This window comes from Triturus cristatus, chromosome 9 (assembly GCF_964204655.1).
Source record: "Triturus cristatus chromosome 9, aTriCri1.1, whole genome shotgun sequence".
Taxonomy (NCBI): Eukaryota; Metazoa; Chordata; class Amphibia; order Caudata; family Salamandridae; genus Triturus; species Triturus cristatus.
In genome coordinates, this window is record NC_140592.1 from 802975409 (window position 1) to 802996091 (window position 20683).

The following is a 20683-nucleotide window of genomic DNA, read 5'->3' on the forward strand; positions in this document are numbered from 1 at the left end:
TAACATGATACCTCAGATAGCTGTTACTATGGCTTGAAGAGGGAGACAAAGATCAAATATTTGTTCCAGCATTCGCCCACAAAGTGTGACCCAAAGCATTCCGGTGTTTAAGTTTATGTATATCCTGGTGTGACCCATATGAGGAGCACAGGGTGGAGTTCTTTAGGGTATTTTTTGAGCAGTGGGGTGGTCACATCACAGATTGTGCAACAGTAAAGCGTAGTAAATACATAAGTGAGAAATGTTGAAGGAAGACAGAAGGGACAGAGTCCTAACAAGATATCAGGGAAAGATTTGAAGTTGTGCAGTGTGTTAGAGCAGTGGTTGGCTTCATGTATGGGAAGGTGACATACAGGAGGGACAGAGATGTCCCTCAATAATAAAGCAGTGAGCAGGATTCACCCTTAAATGGAGCAGCCGCTGGTGTGCAATTGGTTAACTATCTGAAGGCTGTTAGTACATGCATTGTCGAGGATGATGTGTGTAGGTGTGTATATATGTGTGTGTATATGTGAATGAAGGCTGAGGCGAGAGATGAGCTCCAATTAGGGTTGGAGCAAGTGAGTAGTGCATCTCCTGAGGGCAAAATGTATTCTAATACATACCCACTGATAAGACATTGAACTGGCAGTGAGGCAGAGGGCTAATGTGTGCAATGGTTCACCTAACTGATGAGAACTCGCTGTGAGCAACTCAAGGTTATGGCAACATTCATTCACTGATGTTTGTGAAGGTTCCTGATGCTGAGAGGAAGGAAGTTCAATAGTTCTGCTGGTCAGAATGTTTCAAGCCTTCAGGCTGTAATCAGTTATGCTTCAGGCTTTTGCTAACCCTTTTTCCACGTTGTGTCAAATGAATTGTCTAGTTTTCTCTGTCAATGAAGACTGAATTGCAATGAAAAAAGATTTTGCACAATCTTTAAAAAAAACTATTAAATCTGCAGGTGCCAGCCGTTCAGAAAGAAGAACCTTTAGAGAAGATTTCACACTCCGAGAAAACAGATGCTTCTGCATTAGTTGCAGAAATGGTTATGAATGACTTAGAAACAAGTAAACAGGAAGATTTGAGTGGGAGCCTTGATCAGCAAATCAAGCCAAAAAGTGGGCTTCCTCGCAAAGTTGTGAAAAAGAAGAAGGTGTCTACAGTGAGCAGTTTGAAACCAGCTGAAAAGATGTCTGATGAGCCAGAGAAAATTCCTAAAGAAAAGGTAATGGTATGCTTGACTATTACCACATAATGGAACAAAATACAAGTCATTATTATGGACCTCAAATAATTAAAATATATTCAAGACATGTTTGTAAATATATTTGAGTGCTTCTATGACATTATTGTACTCTACAATGAAACCATATACTAATGGTTGATTTGTAAGAGGGAACTTTATTCTTTACAATACAAAATGATTTGTGGCATCACCACTTACAATTGGTGATTTCTTTCTCCCTTTCCTCCCTAATCCCCAAAAATATAATTATACATTTTTATTTTCCTACAACTACTGCTGTTCTTCAAAGACGAACTACACATTGTGGCTGCTATCTCACCTGTGTTAAAAAACAATTGGATCCTGCTACCTTCCCCTCAATGTTTAAAACATGTAGCATGGCCTGCTACCACTCAACTTTTACTCAGCCAAATAGATCCCTCAATGTAAAATATATATATATTCAAAATAATCAGTGTTATTAGTTTTATCAAATGTAAATTGAACTAGACAACACAATACTCATTCAGTCATATAAGGTAGTCAAATTACACTTTTTGTATGAAATTGTTGGTGAATACATTACTAGTTATGGTATAAATATTCGACCATTTATTAGGATTGAAAATAATTTGGGTGTTATTGAAATTGTGCAATAACTATTCTACAAAAAATATAAATGGAAGAGTGTTAGGTAGTCACAAACTTAAATAACGTTTTTAGTGTTGTTTGAAGGACAGTGTGTTAGAAAGATTTATCTTTTTCCGCTGTGTGGCTCCCTCCAGCACAGGAGGTCCAAGGGTGGAAAAAAATACCATGCATGCTGGACTGGTGCCTTGATACCAGAGTCCTCTCACTGAAAACGTATGTGGTACTTTGGTATAATCAACCGTAATAGAAATTATACCTGGTATTTTCTGCTCTTTCTGACAATTTATAAACCCCCCTAGACTCTTTCCTGTTTCCAAAATGTAAAATATACCTACTAGCTGCCAACAAACATCTCTCTGATTTGCTACAGGTCTGATGCCTTGCTCTGCCTCAGTCCTGCCCCTCCATACATGCCCAGCAGGCATCTTGTTGTTCACAACCCCACTTTAAAATATCCCTATTTCCTGCCACTTCTTGAAGTTCTCACTTCAAACCTGTTAAAGTATTAAGTATACCTGTCGCCTTCCACTATCCATCCTCCTGTGATACAGGATAACTGGGAAGTTGGCGACAACCAAGTCCTCTATCATGGCAAAGACAGGATGGTCTTTACACTTTGCCTGGCCATGTCCTTGGGTTTATTTGATGAGTAAGCCTCCTGTAGAAACTTACATACATTGTGCAGAAGATTCCATAAGCTCAACTACTGTATTTATACATAGATTGATTGTTTTTCTATGTGCTATACATTCCAATACTATATAACTTGTTTTACTTGCTTACTAATCATGTTTTAAAGCTTATGCAATTTCAGTAACAGTGCAGGCCTTTCACTATGCAATGCCAGGCACCATTACTCGTTCTTCCTAAGGAAATGCATGGGAGGTATTGCAAAAAGAATGGGGTTCACTAACTGTTAAGTACCTTCTCCATTGTTCTACCACTAAAAACATTGTAACTAAGCCCTGGCATGCCGCTCATCGCAGCCAATTAGTACAGTAGTGGGTAATTAAAGACAATCTCTTAAAAATTCAAATAATATTGTTCTTTTCACCAACCCTATTTATCATCTTGCCTTGTTTTCATTCTGCCATTGTATGGTATCATGCAAAAAGGTACTGGATGATTATTTAACTAATTTTTAATTTGTCAAATGTATAGGTGTCTATCAGCAAGAAAGAAGAAACATCTGAGAAAATAATGACCTCAGAGGATTCAGTTAAGCAAATTACATCTTTACCAGAGCAAGAAGTGAATGACTTTGAAAAGGAAACCATCGATCTCAAGTTGAAACCAAAGAAAGAACTTTCCCATAAAAGTCATAAAAAGAAGAAGGGTGATTCAGTAAGAAAGGTGAGCCAACATTTTTTGAAATGATTCAAGGCTAAGGAAAAACTTCTAAGAAATTGTCAGCCATAATTCAAAGTTCCCAGATGCCCTGTCAATCCATGTACTCTTCAGTTCAATAGACATTTAGCATGCTTTTAATTGATTTCAGTTTTGTTTTCCTGACACTGTGTTTGCTTCGCTACTTCAACACATAGACATCGTATTCTCATTTCCTTACATGGGCCATGTTGAATAAAATATCCTGGCTTGGTAGAGCGAAGAGCAAAGGAGCATCATTTGGCATTTTAAACCCAATGTTGTATTAAATAAGTAATTGCATTTTGTTTCGACAACTCTTTTAATAGTAAAGGCATGTGTGTAGTTCGTATAGTTACATGTGAGTATATAACACACAATTCCATTTTAGTAAAAAAAGATTCCACAGTGAAATTACACTTTCCCTAGCAGACATCCCTTCAACTGGACTCCAGCCATTTCTTTGGGTGTTTCCTCTTTATTCCCACTTCAGGTAGAGATTCGGTCATGCAATTTACAGAAATAAAGCTCTGTCTGTGTCACATGTGGAAACGTAACTTCAAAACTTATGTAAATTCCCACTAACTCCCAAGTTTAGGATTGATCAGTACATAGGCATTACCACCTTGGAAAGCCTCAAACCTGCCCCTTTTAGTAGATGTTTGATGCATAAAATTGTACTATACTTGTGTAATGTATGTGGGCGTAGATCACTGTGCAACTGCAATTTAACATTTTGTTTGCTTTGCAGAGTAATCCTGAGAATAAAGTTGCTATCTGATCCCAGCCCCCAAAAAGGGCTATCCTAAAACACTTTATTCCAGCATCAAGCTGCTAGACACCAGACACACTTATAGTGTGTATGGAAATATAATGTAATTCACAATCCTTCCGTAAAAAGGACAGTGGTGTCCTGCTGCCTTACTTAGTCTCTAGCAAACACACTTGGTGCCCTTCCTCCCTCCATATCTAATAGAAAAGATTACTGATGTCTTGTCACATCATCTGAACTCATTATTCAGAATCTCAGGGATGTCATTCCAATAGTTGCAGTGATGCATACTCACTGAAGTAGCTGAGTTGAGATACACCTGTCTACCTTACCATCTAATATATGGCCTTTGAAGTGTGCAGAAATATGTCACTGGCTTATATTTAGAGACTATGCATGCATGGGACAGAACACTAAGGGCCTAATTATGCCTACAGCGGTCCATAAGACCGCGGTAGTCGCAGTGGCAGTCCTACAACAGCCGCACTGCAAGGCCCACCCACAGTATTACAACTGTGGAGGTCGGACTGCCACAAGACCACCACAAACACCAGGGAACTGAGGTCTGCAATATACTTGGTGGTGCCCTGAGGCACCGCCAAGCATATTACGACTTTCCTCACTGCCAGCGGTGTCATGGAGTTTCTTCCTCCATGTTACTGCTAGTGGTGATGAAAGAAAGTGGGCCCAACAGTGCCCTCTTTTGCCCCTGTGCATGGGGGTGAATGCAGGGGTCCACATGTGTAACCCTCTGTCATTTTGCACCCTCAGTTACAGGACGGCATGGCCTTTACAGGCCATACCGTACTAGAACGCACTGTGGCTGGCCACGGCGCTGCCTTTCTAAGGCTCTGTCCTGTAAGCCTTTTATAGGCAGCGCCGTGGGTCAGCCGCCTGCCAAATTTTAACTCGTAATCTGGCTTTGGCAGTCCTGGACCAGGGTGGCTGGTGGCTCCCTGCACTAGGACCGCCAAAGTGGTAATCAGGTCCTAGGTAGATTGTTGCAGGTAGTTAGTTCATTTCAGTTTCTATGATATTGTTCCCATTTTATTTTTACCATGTTGAGTTTTCATTTTATTTTTATTTTCCAGTAGCATCTGATCTGTTTGTTTGTCCTCCTTACGCCCCATACTTCAGTTTCAACATCTTGTTATACAGCTCATATTCAAGGGCCCTATCAGTGAAATGCTAATTGACATTACTTCATATTGAATGAAACAGAGTATCACCGTAACCCAGAAGGCTTCTTAAGTGGTAAAATCAGAATACATGTTAAGCCAGTGCTCTGTAATTCACCTTCCAATAACATTTTACGCACCTTCGTTCATGCCTTTCATCCCCACAGATGACAGCATAGTTATTATTTCAATTCGCACAGCTTCAGTGGGCGCTTTAAGAACTACTAAAGGGGATAAAGCAGTTAATACCAACGTAGTTGTTTGGAATTTTGTATTGCATTAATTTACAAAGTTCAAGCTACCACTAAATAGTAGTACACACTAAACACTTGTATTATTTAATTGACTGACAAAATCTAAACTTTGGAAACATTCAGGTATCAGTCAGCAGGAAGAAAGAAATAACAGAACAAAAACTTTCCTCTGATGAATCTGGTAAAGATACTTTACGAGACGTGATTAAGGCTAAAATCGTAACAATGACATTAGGAGATTTGGACATACAATCTGGAGTTTCCATCCAAGCAAATCCAGAGTTTGTTCATGAGGACCCTAAAATGGAGAATTATATTTCAGAGGCTAAGATTGTACCCACTGTTCCCGAAACAGAGAATGATGCTGAAGAAAAGCCTGTTCAATTATCTGAGGTGCGATTTAAATTTGTACTAATTCCAGTTCACTACACAGAGGTGATCCTTAGCATATTGGTCAAAGAACCTCACTGCTATATAATCAGGTTACTTAAGTTGACTGAAGAGTTCCACTTTTTGTTTATTTGTTGTACATTTTAAGTTGGAAGTCCAGCATGAGACTGTAGCCTAAATAAGCCTAAATGAATATAAAACTACTGCATTCCTTCCAATTCACAATGTGATGCTGTGTTGTAATCTGACGCACTAAATATATGTGAGATGGTCCACCAAGAATTTAAAATAGTGCATTTTAACTATTTTCACCCCATTGGACAAGGTGAGATTTAAATGAAAAACTGCATTCATGCAGCTTCTTATTTACTGTAATTTATCTGCAAAAATATTTATTTTCTAAATGTTTTCACCACAAAGTTCCATAAGACGCCTAAATATTTAAGTACAAAAGCTTTTAAATGTAAGTTCTTTTTAAAAAGTTGACCTTGTTTGTTTTGCAGTTGGAATTACATTTGACATCTAATGGGGGTGCTTGAGTTTAAGAATTCATCATTTTTTTTCAACTTTTGTCATAAAAGGTTGCTATATCATACATTTCTGGGCATTTTACTAAAAGCTGGGATTCTTTTAGGGTGCAAGTTGCGTATATTATTTTCCCAGATGATGCAAAAGTTTGTAATATTTATAATTATTTGAAAGTTTGCAATTAGTACAATATCTTTTAAAAGGCTCTAAAAGTTTTCAAAAATGTGTGCTGTTGTAAGAAAAAGTCAAAACTTTTCATAAACATTCTCTTTTTTCTGAATTATTTTAAAATAAATGTTGAATCTTAGGAGTTACTTGTTCATCTTAGTTAAATATGCAATACTAACCTTAAATGACATCCATAGCATGCTTTAGGAATCTGGATTTTCATGAAAATCTGTGATATTTTTCTTACTCTATTTTCCCCAGTAAGATTCTGAATTTTTTTATTAGAATCACAAGCGATATGCAATGAAGTTCAACCCAAGCTCTAATTAATAAAACACAAGGTGTAAGGATGTTACCGTACAAACTGTAACATATCTGATTGAACCCTGCCAATTCTAAATTCATGTGCCAGGGTTTCTGCCACACTCTAGCCCTAATCAAAGCATGACTTGTGTTTTGCTGTTCCCTCTTTCAGTTAAAGATATATCTTGTGTCTTGTTCCTTCTCACCAAGGTGAAACACACTCAGGAGCAGATTTACAAGCCCCTTGCGTCACTTTTACGCTACCGTTGCGCCACTTCTGTGAAGCAACTGTGGCGTACAAAATGCAGCAAATTTACAACGTGACACATCTAGGGAAATACAGGGTAGGCGTTCCCACGCAGGAAAGCCCTGTAAAAGTGACACAGTAAAATCTACAAGATTTCACTGCGTGACTTTTAGGATGCCACTGCGTCAAAACCTTAAGTGTGCTTGAAGCAGTGACGCAGTGTAATGGGAATAGGCCATAAAACGCATTGCTTGCAACACGACAAATGCTTGACTTTTCCGCCAACAGATGCGTCAGAATTTCTGACACATCTATCAATCCTTGCGTCATAGTGTGCCGTATTGTACATACGGTGCATCTATGGTGGTGCCAGGGTTTTTCACGCAGGCGCAGGGAAACTGACGCATCTATACAGATGCATCAGTTTCTTGTAAATCTGCCCCTCAGAGTCTGGCCGACCTCCATAATACACAACATTCTTTGTGTCCAGATGATGCCTACAATTCGTACGTACCAGTCACTCTGTTGTTTCACTGATATCATGACACACCTAACTGAATCACAAAACATAAAATAAACCTGGGTTCCTTCTGCCCTTTCCACTCTTGAATTCACATATGTGAAGGGAGAGAGACATAACTGCTCAAAATGTCAGAAACTCAAACTTGTCCATTGTTTTTTTTTCCAGAGGTTGCGCTAAGTGTTTAGTTTTTTGGGGGGATTGATCCTGCCCAAGTGCACAGCACCCACTGGCAAAACAAATTTACCTTGTTTTTCTGAATAAGCATATTTTAGAAGCCAATCATGTATGTAGTTCAGGTCCCTTATTTCTCACATTTTGAAAGAATTGCATTACATCTGTTGCTACAAAAGAGGAGTTAAGTCCTTTTCTTTGTTTGGAAACTGGGTCTTCTCAAGAACAAAACAACCACATGGAAAAAGTTCCAACATACTACGACAGTGGATTGTTTTTCCTCTGATACCAGGAAAGATGCCTTTACTTCCTGAGTGACCATATTTTAGAAGTCATACATTAAGTAATGCAGTTCCATATTTCTCACTTTTCAGAGGAATTTCATGGCAGCTGTTGCTGCAAGAGTGCAGTTATCTGTTCACACCACTGTTTACTCTCTCAAAGCATTTCATCTGGGTGCAGGAATGACAATTCTTCCCTAGCACGTAAAGGCGAGTACTAATTGGAAATCAATTACAAATTCTAGAAATATTGCTGTTTTCCTTTTGTCATGTCATTTTGCTTCATTTCCATCTATTAACTTCAATCTCCTGTCATATGGCATTTCAAAACAAAGAGAGTTCTATACTTGTTTAATTAATCTAAGGATTTTTCAAAATTTCAGTTGTCTGTCAGCAAGGATGAAGAAAGGGATGAAACACGTTTAGACTCAGAATTTTCAATTAAGCTAGATACTGTTCTGCTGGACCAGACATTGAGCACAGCTGAAATGGAAACTGCTCACCAGGAAAATTTGGAAGAGCCACTTGGAGGCCAGGACCTGAAACCGAAGCATGGGCTTAGTCACAAAAGTTCTAAAAAGAAGATGGGAACTTCATTTACCAAGGTGAGACCAGCAATTTCTTCTGAAATGATTAATGAGGCCCAGGTATTCACAGTAATTAGAATGAGTCAACTACTGGTTGCTATTATTAAACTGGATCTTGTACCCCCCAACTTTAAACAATCAGAATATTTCAAGCACCTAAATCTTCTAATATCACCTTGTTGAATGCCTATATGAGGTAGTATTTTCATGGCATGATGACAATATCCTGACCACTGCCTTATAATTGAATTCTGAAAAGTATATTGCCTTCCATAGTTGATAGATGCCAGGACAAGTATTTCACATGGGGCGTACTTTCTCTGTTTGCGCCGTGGCACAGCTTTGAAAAGGTTCTCCCGGAACAGACCAGGATAGTGTGCCCTGTTATGAACAAATGCAAAAACAAAACCGCTGCCCCTAGGGAAGCCGCAAACTTGTGCTGCACTGGTGGCTGGCATTAATTGAACTACGGAGTGGTTGCTCCATGTTTCTCTGTGCACACAGCAGCTGCCTGCACTTTGAAGAAGATACAAACATCTGTAGGCAGGTGCTGTGAGTGACTGCACCTGCCTGCAGAGGGATAGCTGGATGGTCCATGGGATCACTTATGCCACCTCCAGTGGGCTACCCGCAGGGAGAGTACTAACAGTGTGCCACATTTTTGTGGTACCCTGTCAGTGTGCCTACTAAGGGCATGTTTCCCTCTGCACCTGCGTCTCTAATGCCGGGAGGCAAAGTGATTCCTTAAATGGAGCCACACCCCCATGCATATAAGGGAACTCCCTCTCACGATAGAACTGGCACTACATTAGCCGTTTGCATCAGGTTGCATCAGTCACAATTTGGAAAAGTAAATTCCTGTGATGGGGCCATCAATTGTAATCCTATTTCAGACATAAACTGGAGTATGCGCCCACAGTGGATCAGACCCTAAATAGTGGAATTAACAATGAAGGGCATCGCACTGCAAACCGTATTGGGATTGGGACCGGGAAAGAAGAAGGGAGACTAACAGGCAACTTTTCAGAGAAGATATAAGAAGAAAAAAAAACGGGAGAACAGATACCAATATCCCTGTGGCTTTGTCGAAGGTTTCTGCCTGCTTCTGGCTACCCAAGATATAAACTCTTCATTTGTGTTTCACCACCAATTTTGCTGGGAATCTTCCAAGGAATTTCCAAGAAGCTCTTTTTAATTTCCTGAATCTATTTTCTTCTTAGCACTGTGGCTCTGCTTAAGCCCAGAAGCATGTGGTTTCATGCATCTGCCAGGCGGAGACCGGGCTTTTGTTCACCACTCTAGGTACCAAATCCCTGTTTCGTTTTTGCCACTTCCACTAATAGTTCTTCTGTTTCTGTATGTCTCCCATGTGGAAGGCCTTATTACTTGGGGCCTCATTTGTGGGATATTGGCATATGGCAGTGCTGCAAGTCTGCCCTATGCCAGTGTGAAAGGGCAGGAATGCACCGTATTTATTAAACACATGACATTCCTTTCCTTTTCTCCTGCGCTGGCAACAAATTTGCTGCCTAGCGCAAACCCAGGCACCCTTGCACCATGGTGCAAGGGTGTCTGTGCTGCATGCAGGATTGTTTTTGTGCAGAAAGGGACACCTTCTCTTTAAAGCATGGTAAAATATGGCGCATTATACATTTCACCCATTAGCTTAAGTATTTACAGCATAAATATGCAGGAACCAGGCCACTGGATGTATTTACTGCCACATCCAGAATCATCAACAATGGTGTATTCTCAGATTAATTCATTTTTTAACTCCATGCCTTCATGTTTCAACTGGTGGTATGGCCTCAGACAGTCATTCCAGTTTATAAGTCCCTGTCCACTTTCTCCACTGCAAATATAACTCAAAACAATTTACCCCAATGCCTTTACCATTTTGTTAGTGGAGTAGTGTGGCTCACTGGTTAGAGGCGGCAGACCCGGAAGCAGAGGACAGCCCGGGACCAGGGTTCAATTCCTGACGCGGCAGGGTCGTGGACCAGGGCCAGCGGACTGATAATTCTTGCCTCGGTGCCTACTCTAAGCAGGGATCACACTTGGCAACTCTGGGCATTAGCTTGCCTTATCTCCACAACGGCCCCTCACATTCGCCGGGGATGCCTGGTTTCACCTTGGAGATACCCAGGAGGGACCATCTCACAGGGATAGCCAGGACGGGTTCCCCAGCGGTCTACAGCGCCACGACGCCTTGGCAGCAGTGCGCTTTACAAAAAACACATACATTAACAGAGCTGTCCAGCTTAGTTTGCATGCATACCTAAAGTCCATTTCAAAGGACACAGGCACAGTTTCATTCAGGACTCCCATAATTATGTATCGGGCATTCACTATTTTTGCCAGAAATTCATGTAATGCATAAGTGTCAGATTTGTGCTCCGCTATTCACCTACTAATAGCTTTACATCTGCCTACACACATACTCTCTTCCCAGCCAATCGCATCATGATTAACATGATGACTAGCACAAGGTTGTGTGATCGCCGAGACCATCTTGAATAGATGTGTCTTTTTAACAAGTCTTTTTTCCATGTTGTGTTGCATTCGTTTCTCAACTTCAACATGAATATGTATATTATTATAAAGAGAAGAAAGCGTTGTACAATTATTTAACTGTTTATTCATTTTTACCTACAGGTGCCTGTGAGTGATAAAGAAGAAAGGTCTGAGGAGATTTCAACCTCAGAGGAGGCAGTTAAGAAAGATAAATCTTTGCTAAGTCATGAAGGAACTAAGGTCGAAATAGAAGCAACTGAACTGGCAGGTTTGGATGTGAGCCTTGCAGAACAGCATAAGAAACCAAAACCCGGAATTTCTAACAAAGGAACTAAAAAGAAGAAGACGACATCAGTGATCAAGGTAAGACCAAGCAAAACTCGCAGCTTCTGGAACAGTGGCTGAAGGCCAAGAGATAATTTCAGAATCTGTGTTCACTGTATGCTTTATGTTATGCTTGAAAATGAAATCATACACTAATACGATAAAACAACAATCACTCTCAGTATATGAACTAACATGCCTCAACTCAACCACAGTGTCTTTGTATGGTACTAATATTATTGGATGATCCTATATCTGAAATATGTGTTGTAAAAGGATACATTCTCCTGAGAACTCTTAGGGTCCAATTAACAAAGGTAAATGTAGATTTTAGTCTAGGACTACGTTTGGGTATTCCCAAAAGTAAAGTTATGAGTAGTAACTTTACGGGGCGGAGTCTCTGCCCCAAGTGCAGAGCCTCCATTCTTTGTAAATACCCAACAGTAGTAAACATAGACCAAAGTCTAGTTTACCTTTGTGAATTGGGCACCCAGTGTATAATAAAAGTGATCTGCTGCCACCCCAAACTTCCCCTTTCAAAACACAATACAATTTTGTGTCTTATATAGTGCTAAGTACCACACTTTGCCATTTTCTTAGTACTGTAAGTAACAGATGTTATTATTACCTAATTCATCAACTTAATCTGCCGACCTATGAAATAATGGAAGACTGAGTCTGCCTTGCTGATTCAATTCATACACTATATTTTGTCAGTGGTAAGCATTTAGCTAACAGCACAATTTTCACAACATTATATAAGATGTGAGTCTCTTACATCAGAACTCTAATTTAAAAACACAATCAATTTGCTGACATCATAATTAATAACTACTAGTTTGACGCAACTTTAAGAGCATTTGTGAAGGGGAGCATGCCTCATTTGCCTGTGGATGCCTCCCATAAACACCAGCCCTTGTCTCCTAATGACGGCACTTTTGGTATAAAACATCAGGAACCTGATGGTTGTAGCTAGTAGCACTCATGTTTAAGTACAAAATATATTGCAAATACATTATTCTTGAGAATCCACCAGGACAGGAGACATTTTCATGATGTACAGCATGGACAATTCTTATGAAATTGACACCACTCATTGCATTGTCTTGAGGGTACTATCTTAGGACGAGTAGGAGAACCCACTGTAGATTGAGTTTCAGTGTACTCTGCAGGTTCTTGCCTATTTTCGATGTATGGCTAGTTGGGACCTATTACTGCCTTTTCCATTTGCCACTGTGCAAGAGCATTAATCACCAGCGCCTGTGAGGCTCCATAGCCACCATTTCCCATACTGACAATCGCCCTGCAGAAGGCTGAAAGTCTGAGAAAGTAGTCCCTGCCTGCAATTGAAGAGAGCCTGTGGCCAGTAGAGAAAGAAGAGGTGGGCATTAGATGAAGCAAGATCGGGGCCTGCGCCCCTTGCATCTGTAAATTTACGTGGAGTGTGGATGCCAAGATATAGGGTAGGACTGGACATTGAGGGTGAAGGTTGAGAGGACCCTGCCAGTGGCGTTGTAAAAGTTGAGGGGGTTCCCCTGCCATGTACACAGAGGGGCCCCCACTCCGGATTTAATCCATAGCTATTGGGCCTGAGTACTGTGCTGAGGGGGGACCCTGCAGCTCGGGTGTCCCTCCCCCCCCCCGGCACCGCGGGGGCTGCAGGGGCCTATGTTACGCCCCTGGACCCTGCAGTCTAATGTGTATAGGATTTAACAGGCATGGCATTATATATCTATCTAGTGGGTTGCCACCTCAGCCCTGACCTTTTATCAGTGTAAATGGATGGTTAATCTAAGCCACAGATAGTTGATGATCAACAAAATGCCCTGAAACAGGCTATGTTGTTTAATGGTGGATGTGGTTTGAAAAGAAAGCAAGCACTGACAGGATAGTTCAGTTTATTTTCACCTGAGTTTTTACATCCACTTTTTTTATCAAATGTATATTTTTATTTGTTTCTTATCAAGCAAAGTTCAGTTTTAAAAATTCATAAGTGGAGCACCGTCATTACCCCCTGCTAATTAAACCATCTTGGTTTAATACAATTATCACGTCAGCTCCGATAACTGACATATGATGGCAGTAAGGAGGGTATTGGGTGTTAAGGATTTGGTGAGTGCACTATAATCCCTCTACCAACATCTCTGAGTGTCTTCAGGCTGGTTTCCCTTAATCACAGTGTGGCAGTGTGGCGTGCATGTTGATGTAAAGTGAGGCATGAGTTCTTACTGAGAACCACTGAAGTGAATGAGAATTTGCCTTTCACAAGCAGTTGTCATGTTGTTTTGCTTTCATTTACAAAATCCAGTGTGCCACTGTGTACTGGAATAGAGGAAACAAAATACTGTATGGTCACCTAAGTATTTCTAAACTTTGGAATACTACAGATGTCAATGTCTGCCAGCAACAAAGAAGACATTACAGAGAATAATCTACTTTTGCATCAAGATACTTCTTTAACAGTTCAGGAATTGGTAAAGACTGAAATTGAAGAAACAGAACAGGGATATTTGGACAAAAGAGGTGGGCAGCCCACCAAATCAGAGCCTGAGGTTGCACTCAAAGAACCTAAAATGGAGGAGGCTCTATTGAATGAAGTGGTGCCTGTTGTCTCTGAAACAATGTCTAATGAAGAAGGGGAGCAGTCTGTCAAACAATCAGAGGTATGTGTGAATGTTAATGCCGACTCTAGCTCACTAGTCATAATTTCTTTATCTGGGCTAAAGACTTCTGAATTGTAAGTTATGATGGTTTGAAAAGTCACCTAGGATTTCCATAAATATTTTGGTAGGTCTTACTAGTGATAAAAACATTACCTAATTACGTATAGTACGAGGTCAGTGTTAGCGTATTTCCTATCATACATGGTGTCCTGCCCGTGAGGCTACAAGGGATATCATGTGGCCTTCCCACTCTCCTCTATCACTCAAAACACACTTTGAAACCTTCTCCATTTCAAAGGATACCTGAGGCCATGTTTTCTGGCACTGCACTGTTGAATTGAAATTAATTAAAATCAAACATAATTTGGCTTGTCAAAAGCCTGGTGTGCTCTCACCTTCCCTATGTTGAGTCTACAAATATCCCCCCACAGCTGCAAAAAGGAAATATTAGTAAGTGTTCTCTCCCGAGACATTTTTAATGCATGCAGCAAGATACCTCCACTGTTTTTTTTCAACATAATGCTTGTTTTCATCAAAAAATGCCAGGGGAGCCAATCAATAAAGTGAGGGAGTGAGTGGACGAGTCAGTGCATAATTGTACCTTTTCAAAATGCACCCCCCCCTCAGTTGCTGGTCTAACACTATGACTAATGGAACACAACACGTCTGTAATGTAAATCATGTAATTGTGTGAGGGAAACAAGGCTGTTGTGAAATCATAAAGCTAATTCCAAAATCTAGTCCCCCAAACTGTGAATCTTCTATTGTCACACATGACACATTTTGGGTTAGGAATTTCTAGAAGTCTACCCACCCTGGAGTAAAGCTCTAACCTAGTTACATGATTGGGTATTTCCCCATGTAAACTTTATTAAACATGGTAATATCTAGGACCATTAGCCACTGGAGCCATATCCTTGATTATATGGTCAAATGTACATAAGTATCAGTAACCTGCCAACCTGTGTTTATTTGTACCCACTTCCCAGGCTTCAAAAGCCCACTGTATAGGATGTATTGTACGTGGGAACTGATTAATGCACCCACAGCTACAATCTCTATTTAAGTAATCGCTAAAATTGCGATTACTTAAATTGCGATTGCATATAGGGAATTGCAAATTGCGATTCCCTAAATGCATTGCAACAACCCCCAAAAAATTGAAATTTTGCAATTATCAGATTACTATCAATTCAAAGTTGATGGTAATTTGCGAGAACTCTCTATGTTGCACACATACATGTCCTTGGGGCATGTGTGTGTGCAACATGTTTTGAAATTGCAATTTCAGGGGTGCATCAGGGTGTCCTTTTGGCACCCTTGAAATTGCATGCGCAATTTGCGAGTACCAATTTGATACTCGCAAATTGCGCATGCAATTCCCATTGATTGCTATGGGCCTACAGGGAAGCAATGGGAAGCAATTCCTTATTTGCAAATCACACTTTGCGAGTCGCAAATAAGGAATGTGTGGAATCGCACATTTTTTGCCGATTCCTACATGCTTAAGCATTTGCGATTCCTAAATTGCGATTTCTTAAAAATCGCAATTTAGGAATCGCAAATGCACAGTTTGATGCATGTGGCCCCACATTCCCTTGGTTGGTTTTTATTTTGGGGACGATGAGGGTATCAGACTATTTTTCTATTACTGCTGCACATGTAATTATCCATCAATCTGATCATCTATGGAAGAAACACACCGAGTTTAAGTCACTGGCTTCTTGTTTGCTTACTGTGCCAATTACAACTTTTCAGCAAAACTGCACATCTGTTGTTACATCAAACCATAAAAAATACAAATATTTCAGTTAGAAAGGAGATAAAACTTGCTCATTTAACAAAGCAATAACAATCCTGTCTGCATGAGATCATGTATTTGATTACAAGGCAGTCTACTCAACCCAATGATACCCATTGGAAATCAGGTCAACCGAATGATTACTAATTTCACAGTGGGCATGCTTGATTTGGCCAATGGACATTTTACTGAATGTAAGATGAAATGTCTAGCTATGTGAATGACTGAGTTATGATGCTTTGGTAGATTTATAGCCTGTTTAACTTTCTTTTTGTTCCTTCCTGTATATCAGGTTCCCTTGGCACATCTTGTACACTTGATGCTTTCTCACCACACCAGTCTGTGTCCCTTTCAGACCTCTAGATAGACCTCTAGCTCCTGCCAAATCCAAGGTCTGAGCAATATTAGTGTCCTGACTGTATGGTATTGACACATCCACAAATGCCTTCCACTGCTTGATGTTTACCCACATGAGCTTAAATAGTATGGTACAGCAGCATACTCATGTGTCAGTACAGTTCAGATCTCCCCTGTGTAAAAAGTACAGATATGCCTATCTGAACCATGCCCAATCACCTCTTAACTTGAAATACTGCCCTAGAAGAGCAGGTGGCCAGTGCAGAGAGGGCAAGCAGTGGTGAGGCCCCATGCTCAAACATTATCCCCCACCCACATCCAGTTTAGAACAAGGGATGTGTGTTGCTTTAACACCTCTGTTTGGGACATAGTGCTGCACCATTGAGGTTTGGGCTCTGTTACTGATTTCCTGTTGGAATTATAACAGGTCTCCTGCTGTTACTACCTCTCAGTTCAAATATGTCTGGTTTTCTGTTGGTCCATAAAAACCCTGAATTGCAACATACTTATTGGATTACCACCCTCCTTGCAAACCCCAATTTAAAAAAAATGTGAAGTCACATGAACTCCCAACTTTCATAACTACATATGGTCATTAAGGAAACAAGTGACAATTGTCAGTCATTGTTGAGACTGGATGATGTCTTGACTGTTATGTGATAAATTACTAAATCTGGAATCCACCTGCTTTGTCATTGGATTATCCTTTGTTTAAGTTGACTGATTTCTTTTTATGTCCACCTTTCAGTATCTTGCAGTAAACTGTAATTATTGAATGATCTTACCAAAAGGGCTGCTTTAGAGTTTGACGGTTGGTGTACTCCACAGCCTGAGAGAAAATCCTAGGGTGTTGAGGTCATTAGTTTTTTGCATTTCAATAACAAACTTCTGCTTCAGGAGTGTGATTTTGAAAAACAAAAACGTTTGGTATGCAACATACCTGAAAGAGTGACAGCAAAACAGACTTGCAGTTAACACAGAGAGCCCACAATGACAACCGTTCCTCATCACTACTGGGATGGCTTCAATCTCTAAATATAACAGATGGAAGTTCGCCTGGGTGGCAATGGTCCATTACATGACAGAAATGTGGATGCCCCCCCCCCCCCCCCCCCAAAAAAAAATTCTACATTGGCGCCTTCGTGCCATTTGGGTATAGAAGACACCTATCATTTTGATTTGCTAGTAGCCATTAGTCATTGTTTTCAAAGGTCGAGAATGTGGAATATCGATGAAATGGTATCAGTAAGTGTTTTGTCAGTGTTTCACTATATATCTTCCAATCAGTTTCTATTTTACTTTGAGAATGCCTCTTTTTCCATCCAGTCTTAGCACCTCATGCATTAATCGACAAACTTCAACCTGTTATTGCACAGTTGCGTGGAATAAGAACAAGTACTGCATGATTGTTTAACTACTTTTGAATTTTGAAAAACTACAGGCATCGCGTAGCAAAAAAGAAGAAACATCTGAAAAAGTTTTACCCCCAGAGGATCTGATTAATCACGAAACATCTTTGCTGAAAGTCGAAACCTTTAATGTTGATATGGAAACGATTAAACAGGAGCATTTTGGTGGAGGACATAAAGACCAGGACATTAAACCAAAACCTGAATTTTCTCGCAAAGGTGTTAAAAAGATGAAGGTTTCTACGGCAAGTGAGGTGAGGCTTGTTCTTCTGAAATGGTGATTAATGTCTAAAAGGTGCATTTTGACAAAATATTTAGGTATTGTTTTTTTAAATAAACAAAGATATAAAGTGTGCCAACACAGAAGTCCTCATTGATGTAACTCTTAAGGTATCCTACCCCAAATCAATCAGGGTCTTTCAAGTGAAAAGACATTCTCTGACCTTCTAGTGTAAATCTCCATACAATTGTAGTACTCTGAGATGATGGCATGTTCTGAACATGTTTTAAGGGGATAATTCAATCCATAGTTTGTTCTGATTTTTCAGTGCAGTCTAAAGGGTACCTAGTGCCTTTCCTATTCGTAGGCCCTACGTTCAAAGTATATGTGCCATTTCCTCCCACATCCTTACATTTGACAACATTCCTTGTGAGCTGCCACCATTTATGTTCATCTACTTCAAGAAATTCACTTGGTGACCTGCTCTCATTCCCGAACAGTTCAAAACAGACTTGATGTTGTGCCGACCTCACCTTAATTCAAGACATTACCGAAGCTTCACTTCCTCCCAAATTCCAAGACATGGTCCTGACCTACTATTTTCAACTTCAAGCTGCCACCCCTTATCCCCTAATGGTTCCACCTTCATAGACCGTTTTAAACCTGTGTTGTCCCTGTGCCCACACATTCAAATATCCTATTTTCAGAATATGCTTCATGTCCTTGTGCACGCTTCTAAGCAAAGATTTGTACAGGGTAAAAGGTAAAGTTACAATCAATATATATTCGCAGGGGAAACCGTGTTCTTCGGAGCCGATGATGGACCATTATTTCACTGTTATATGGTGCTCTTTAAAGAGCTGTTCATAAGCGCTCTTCTAAACTGGGTCAGGATTGGCTGGTCCTAATGGATATGGAGATGTTCTTTAGGATTGTTAGTGCCTCAATGGGGAAGGTTTTTTATTGCACTTCTTTACCTCTATGCTGATATTGTGCTAGCTGCAGGTGTGTGAAAAGCCATTGCCAATTTTGAGCTGGTTGGCTAGCTAGGCAAGGGCTGCCAGTTCTGATTGTTAGAAGCTGACGTAGGGGGTTTTGAAGATGGTGCTGGGGGAGCTAGTGGACTTTCATCAGCTCTGGTGGCGTGGTAGATAATTAACAGCAGAAGCCCTTATTATCCTCCCATTATTTGTTTTTAATTGACTAACATGTCAGCTCATGTTGTTTCTACCATGAAAGGGAGAGTGGGAATAAGTGACAGGTCAATGCGCCATCCTTCTCCTACCAATAACTGAGTGTCTGCCGCCAAGCATGTCCATCATCCAAGCTCATTATGCCAATATTTTCAAGCCAATTCACACTGAAGCAAGCACTGAGAACCTCTTGAACAGATCCAAAAATATGTGGTTATTGTCATCAACTTTATTTGCCATGTTGTGTTTCATTTATACAAATTTGCCTCCAATTACAAGATGAAAACGAGCACTTTACAGCAACCTTTTACTGACCTTTGTAAACATTTTAGGTGTCCACCAGCTATAAGGAAGAAATGACAGAGAAGCAAACACCGTTATATGACTCGGTTAAACAAGATACTTTGCCAGTAGTTGAGGAAGCGATTAAGACTGAGATGGAAACAAAACAACAGGGAGACTTGGACAAGAGACCTGGAGAGATGATCAGAGTTAAATATGAGTTTTCTCAGGAAGAACCAAAAACAGAACTAGGCATTTCAACACATGCGGTGGTGCCAGCAGTTTCGGAAAAAGTGCCTGAAGCTGTGCTCAGCAAGCTATCAGAGGTATGTTGAGCAATTCCAGCTCATCAAGCGAAGATGAACTGTGTATAATTTGGGTATAGAAAATCACCCAGGAGTTTCACAGCCATTTTGCTGAGTACATTTGAAAGGCCATGGAGCTCTGAGAGGAATCAGTTTCATTATTTATTATACAAGATGTCCTCTCCCTGACAACTCAGAGCGGTACTCATTTCCTTCCCTCCTCTCTTCCTCCACCCTACCTTAAAAAATGCACCTTGTGTTCGCCATTTCTTAATACACAGCTGATCTGTCTTCAATTCAAATAAATAATATCTGATGCTCCCACCTCCCTTTAAAAAAACACGTGATTTTTTTGATAATCATATTGCTTCCTGGAATGAGGAATAACCAGACAGACCAGCGATACCAGGTCAGTTTATGTGGAGTTTTCCCCAATTCCAGGCAGAAAACTGCTGACGTTCCTGACTGCCCTGAGCAGGCGGAAGGTGTCAGGAGAGGGCTGTTGGGGATTTGGGAGGTCAGGATGGTTGGTCATGGAAGGCTTAACACTATATTCTAGAGTCTGCATGCTTGCAGGATTGAATGACTACACCAGATGGTCTGACCTACCAGCTTATCTGTATTATGGGAAGTTGCACCTATGCTTAGGTCAACTGCTGGGTGATGCAAGTGGGAACAGGGAGCCCACGGAGGAAAGAAGGGCAAATAAGTTGTTTTCCTATTTTCCACTGAAGTCACTAAGGTGAGCGTGTGGAATCCTCTGGGTCTGGGCCTGCTTTCACACGGCAGTTACAGGGCAGAAGAGGAGAGACACAAGCCAAGACAAAAGCTGCAACATGAATTATATCACTTAGTCCGCTCCCAGACTTATTTAAAAATAAAAAATAATCTTTTTCCCAGATGGGCCTACACGGGGACAGTTTTTACTGAATTAGAGTGAAGGATGACATACAGGAGTCTTCAGTACTGTTACCCCTTGCTACAATATGA

The 20683-nt window shown here is 40.5% G+C and overlaps 1 protein-coding gene across 1 annotated transcript in view; it reads left to right on the forward strand.

Moving 5' to 3' along the window:
- LOC146798868 (nesprin-2-like) overlaps positions 1-20683 on the forward strand; it is a 1144883-nt gene that overhangs the window by 541156 nt on the left and 583044 nt on the right. The window contains exons 57-63 of the mRNA XM_085627789.1: positions 944-1207; positions 3020-3211; positions 8422-8643; positions 11281-11502; positions 13851-14126; positions 17726-17947; positions 19439-19714. Coding sequence (XP_085483915.1) covers positions 944-1207; positions 3020-3211; positions 8422-8643; positions 11281-11502; positions 13851-14126; positions 17726-17947; positions 19439-19714 — 1674 coding nt within the window. The remainder of the gene's footprint in view (positions 1-943; positions 1208-3019; positions 3212-8421; positions 8644-11280; positions 11503-13850; positions 14127-17725; positions 17948-19438; positions 19715-20683) is intronic.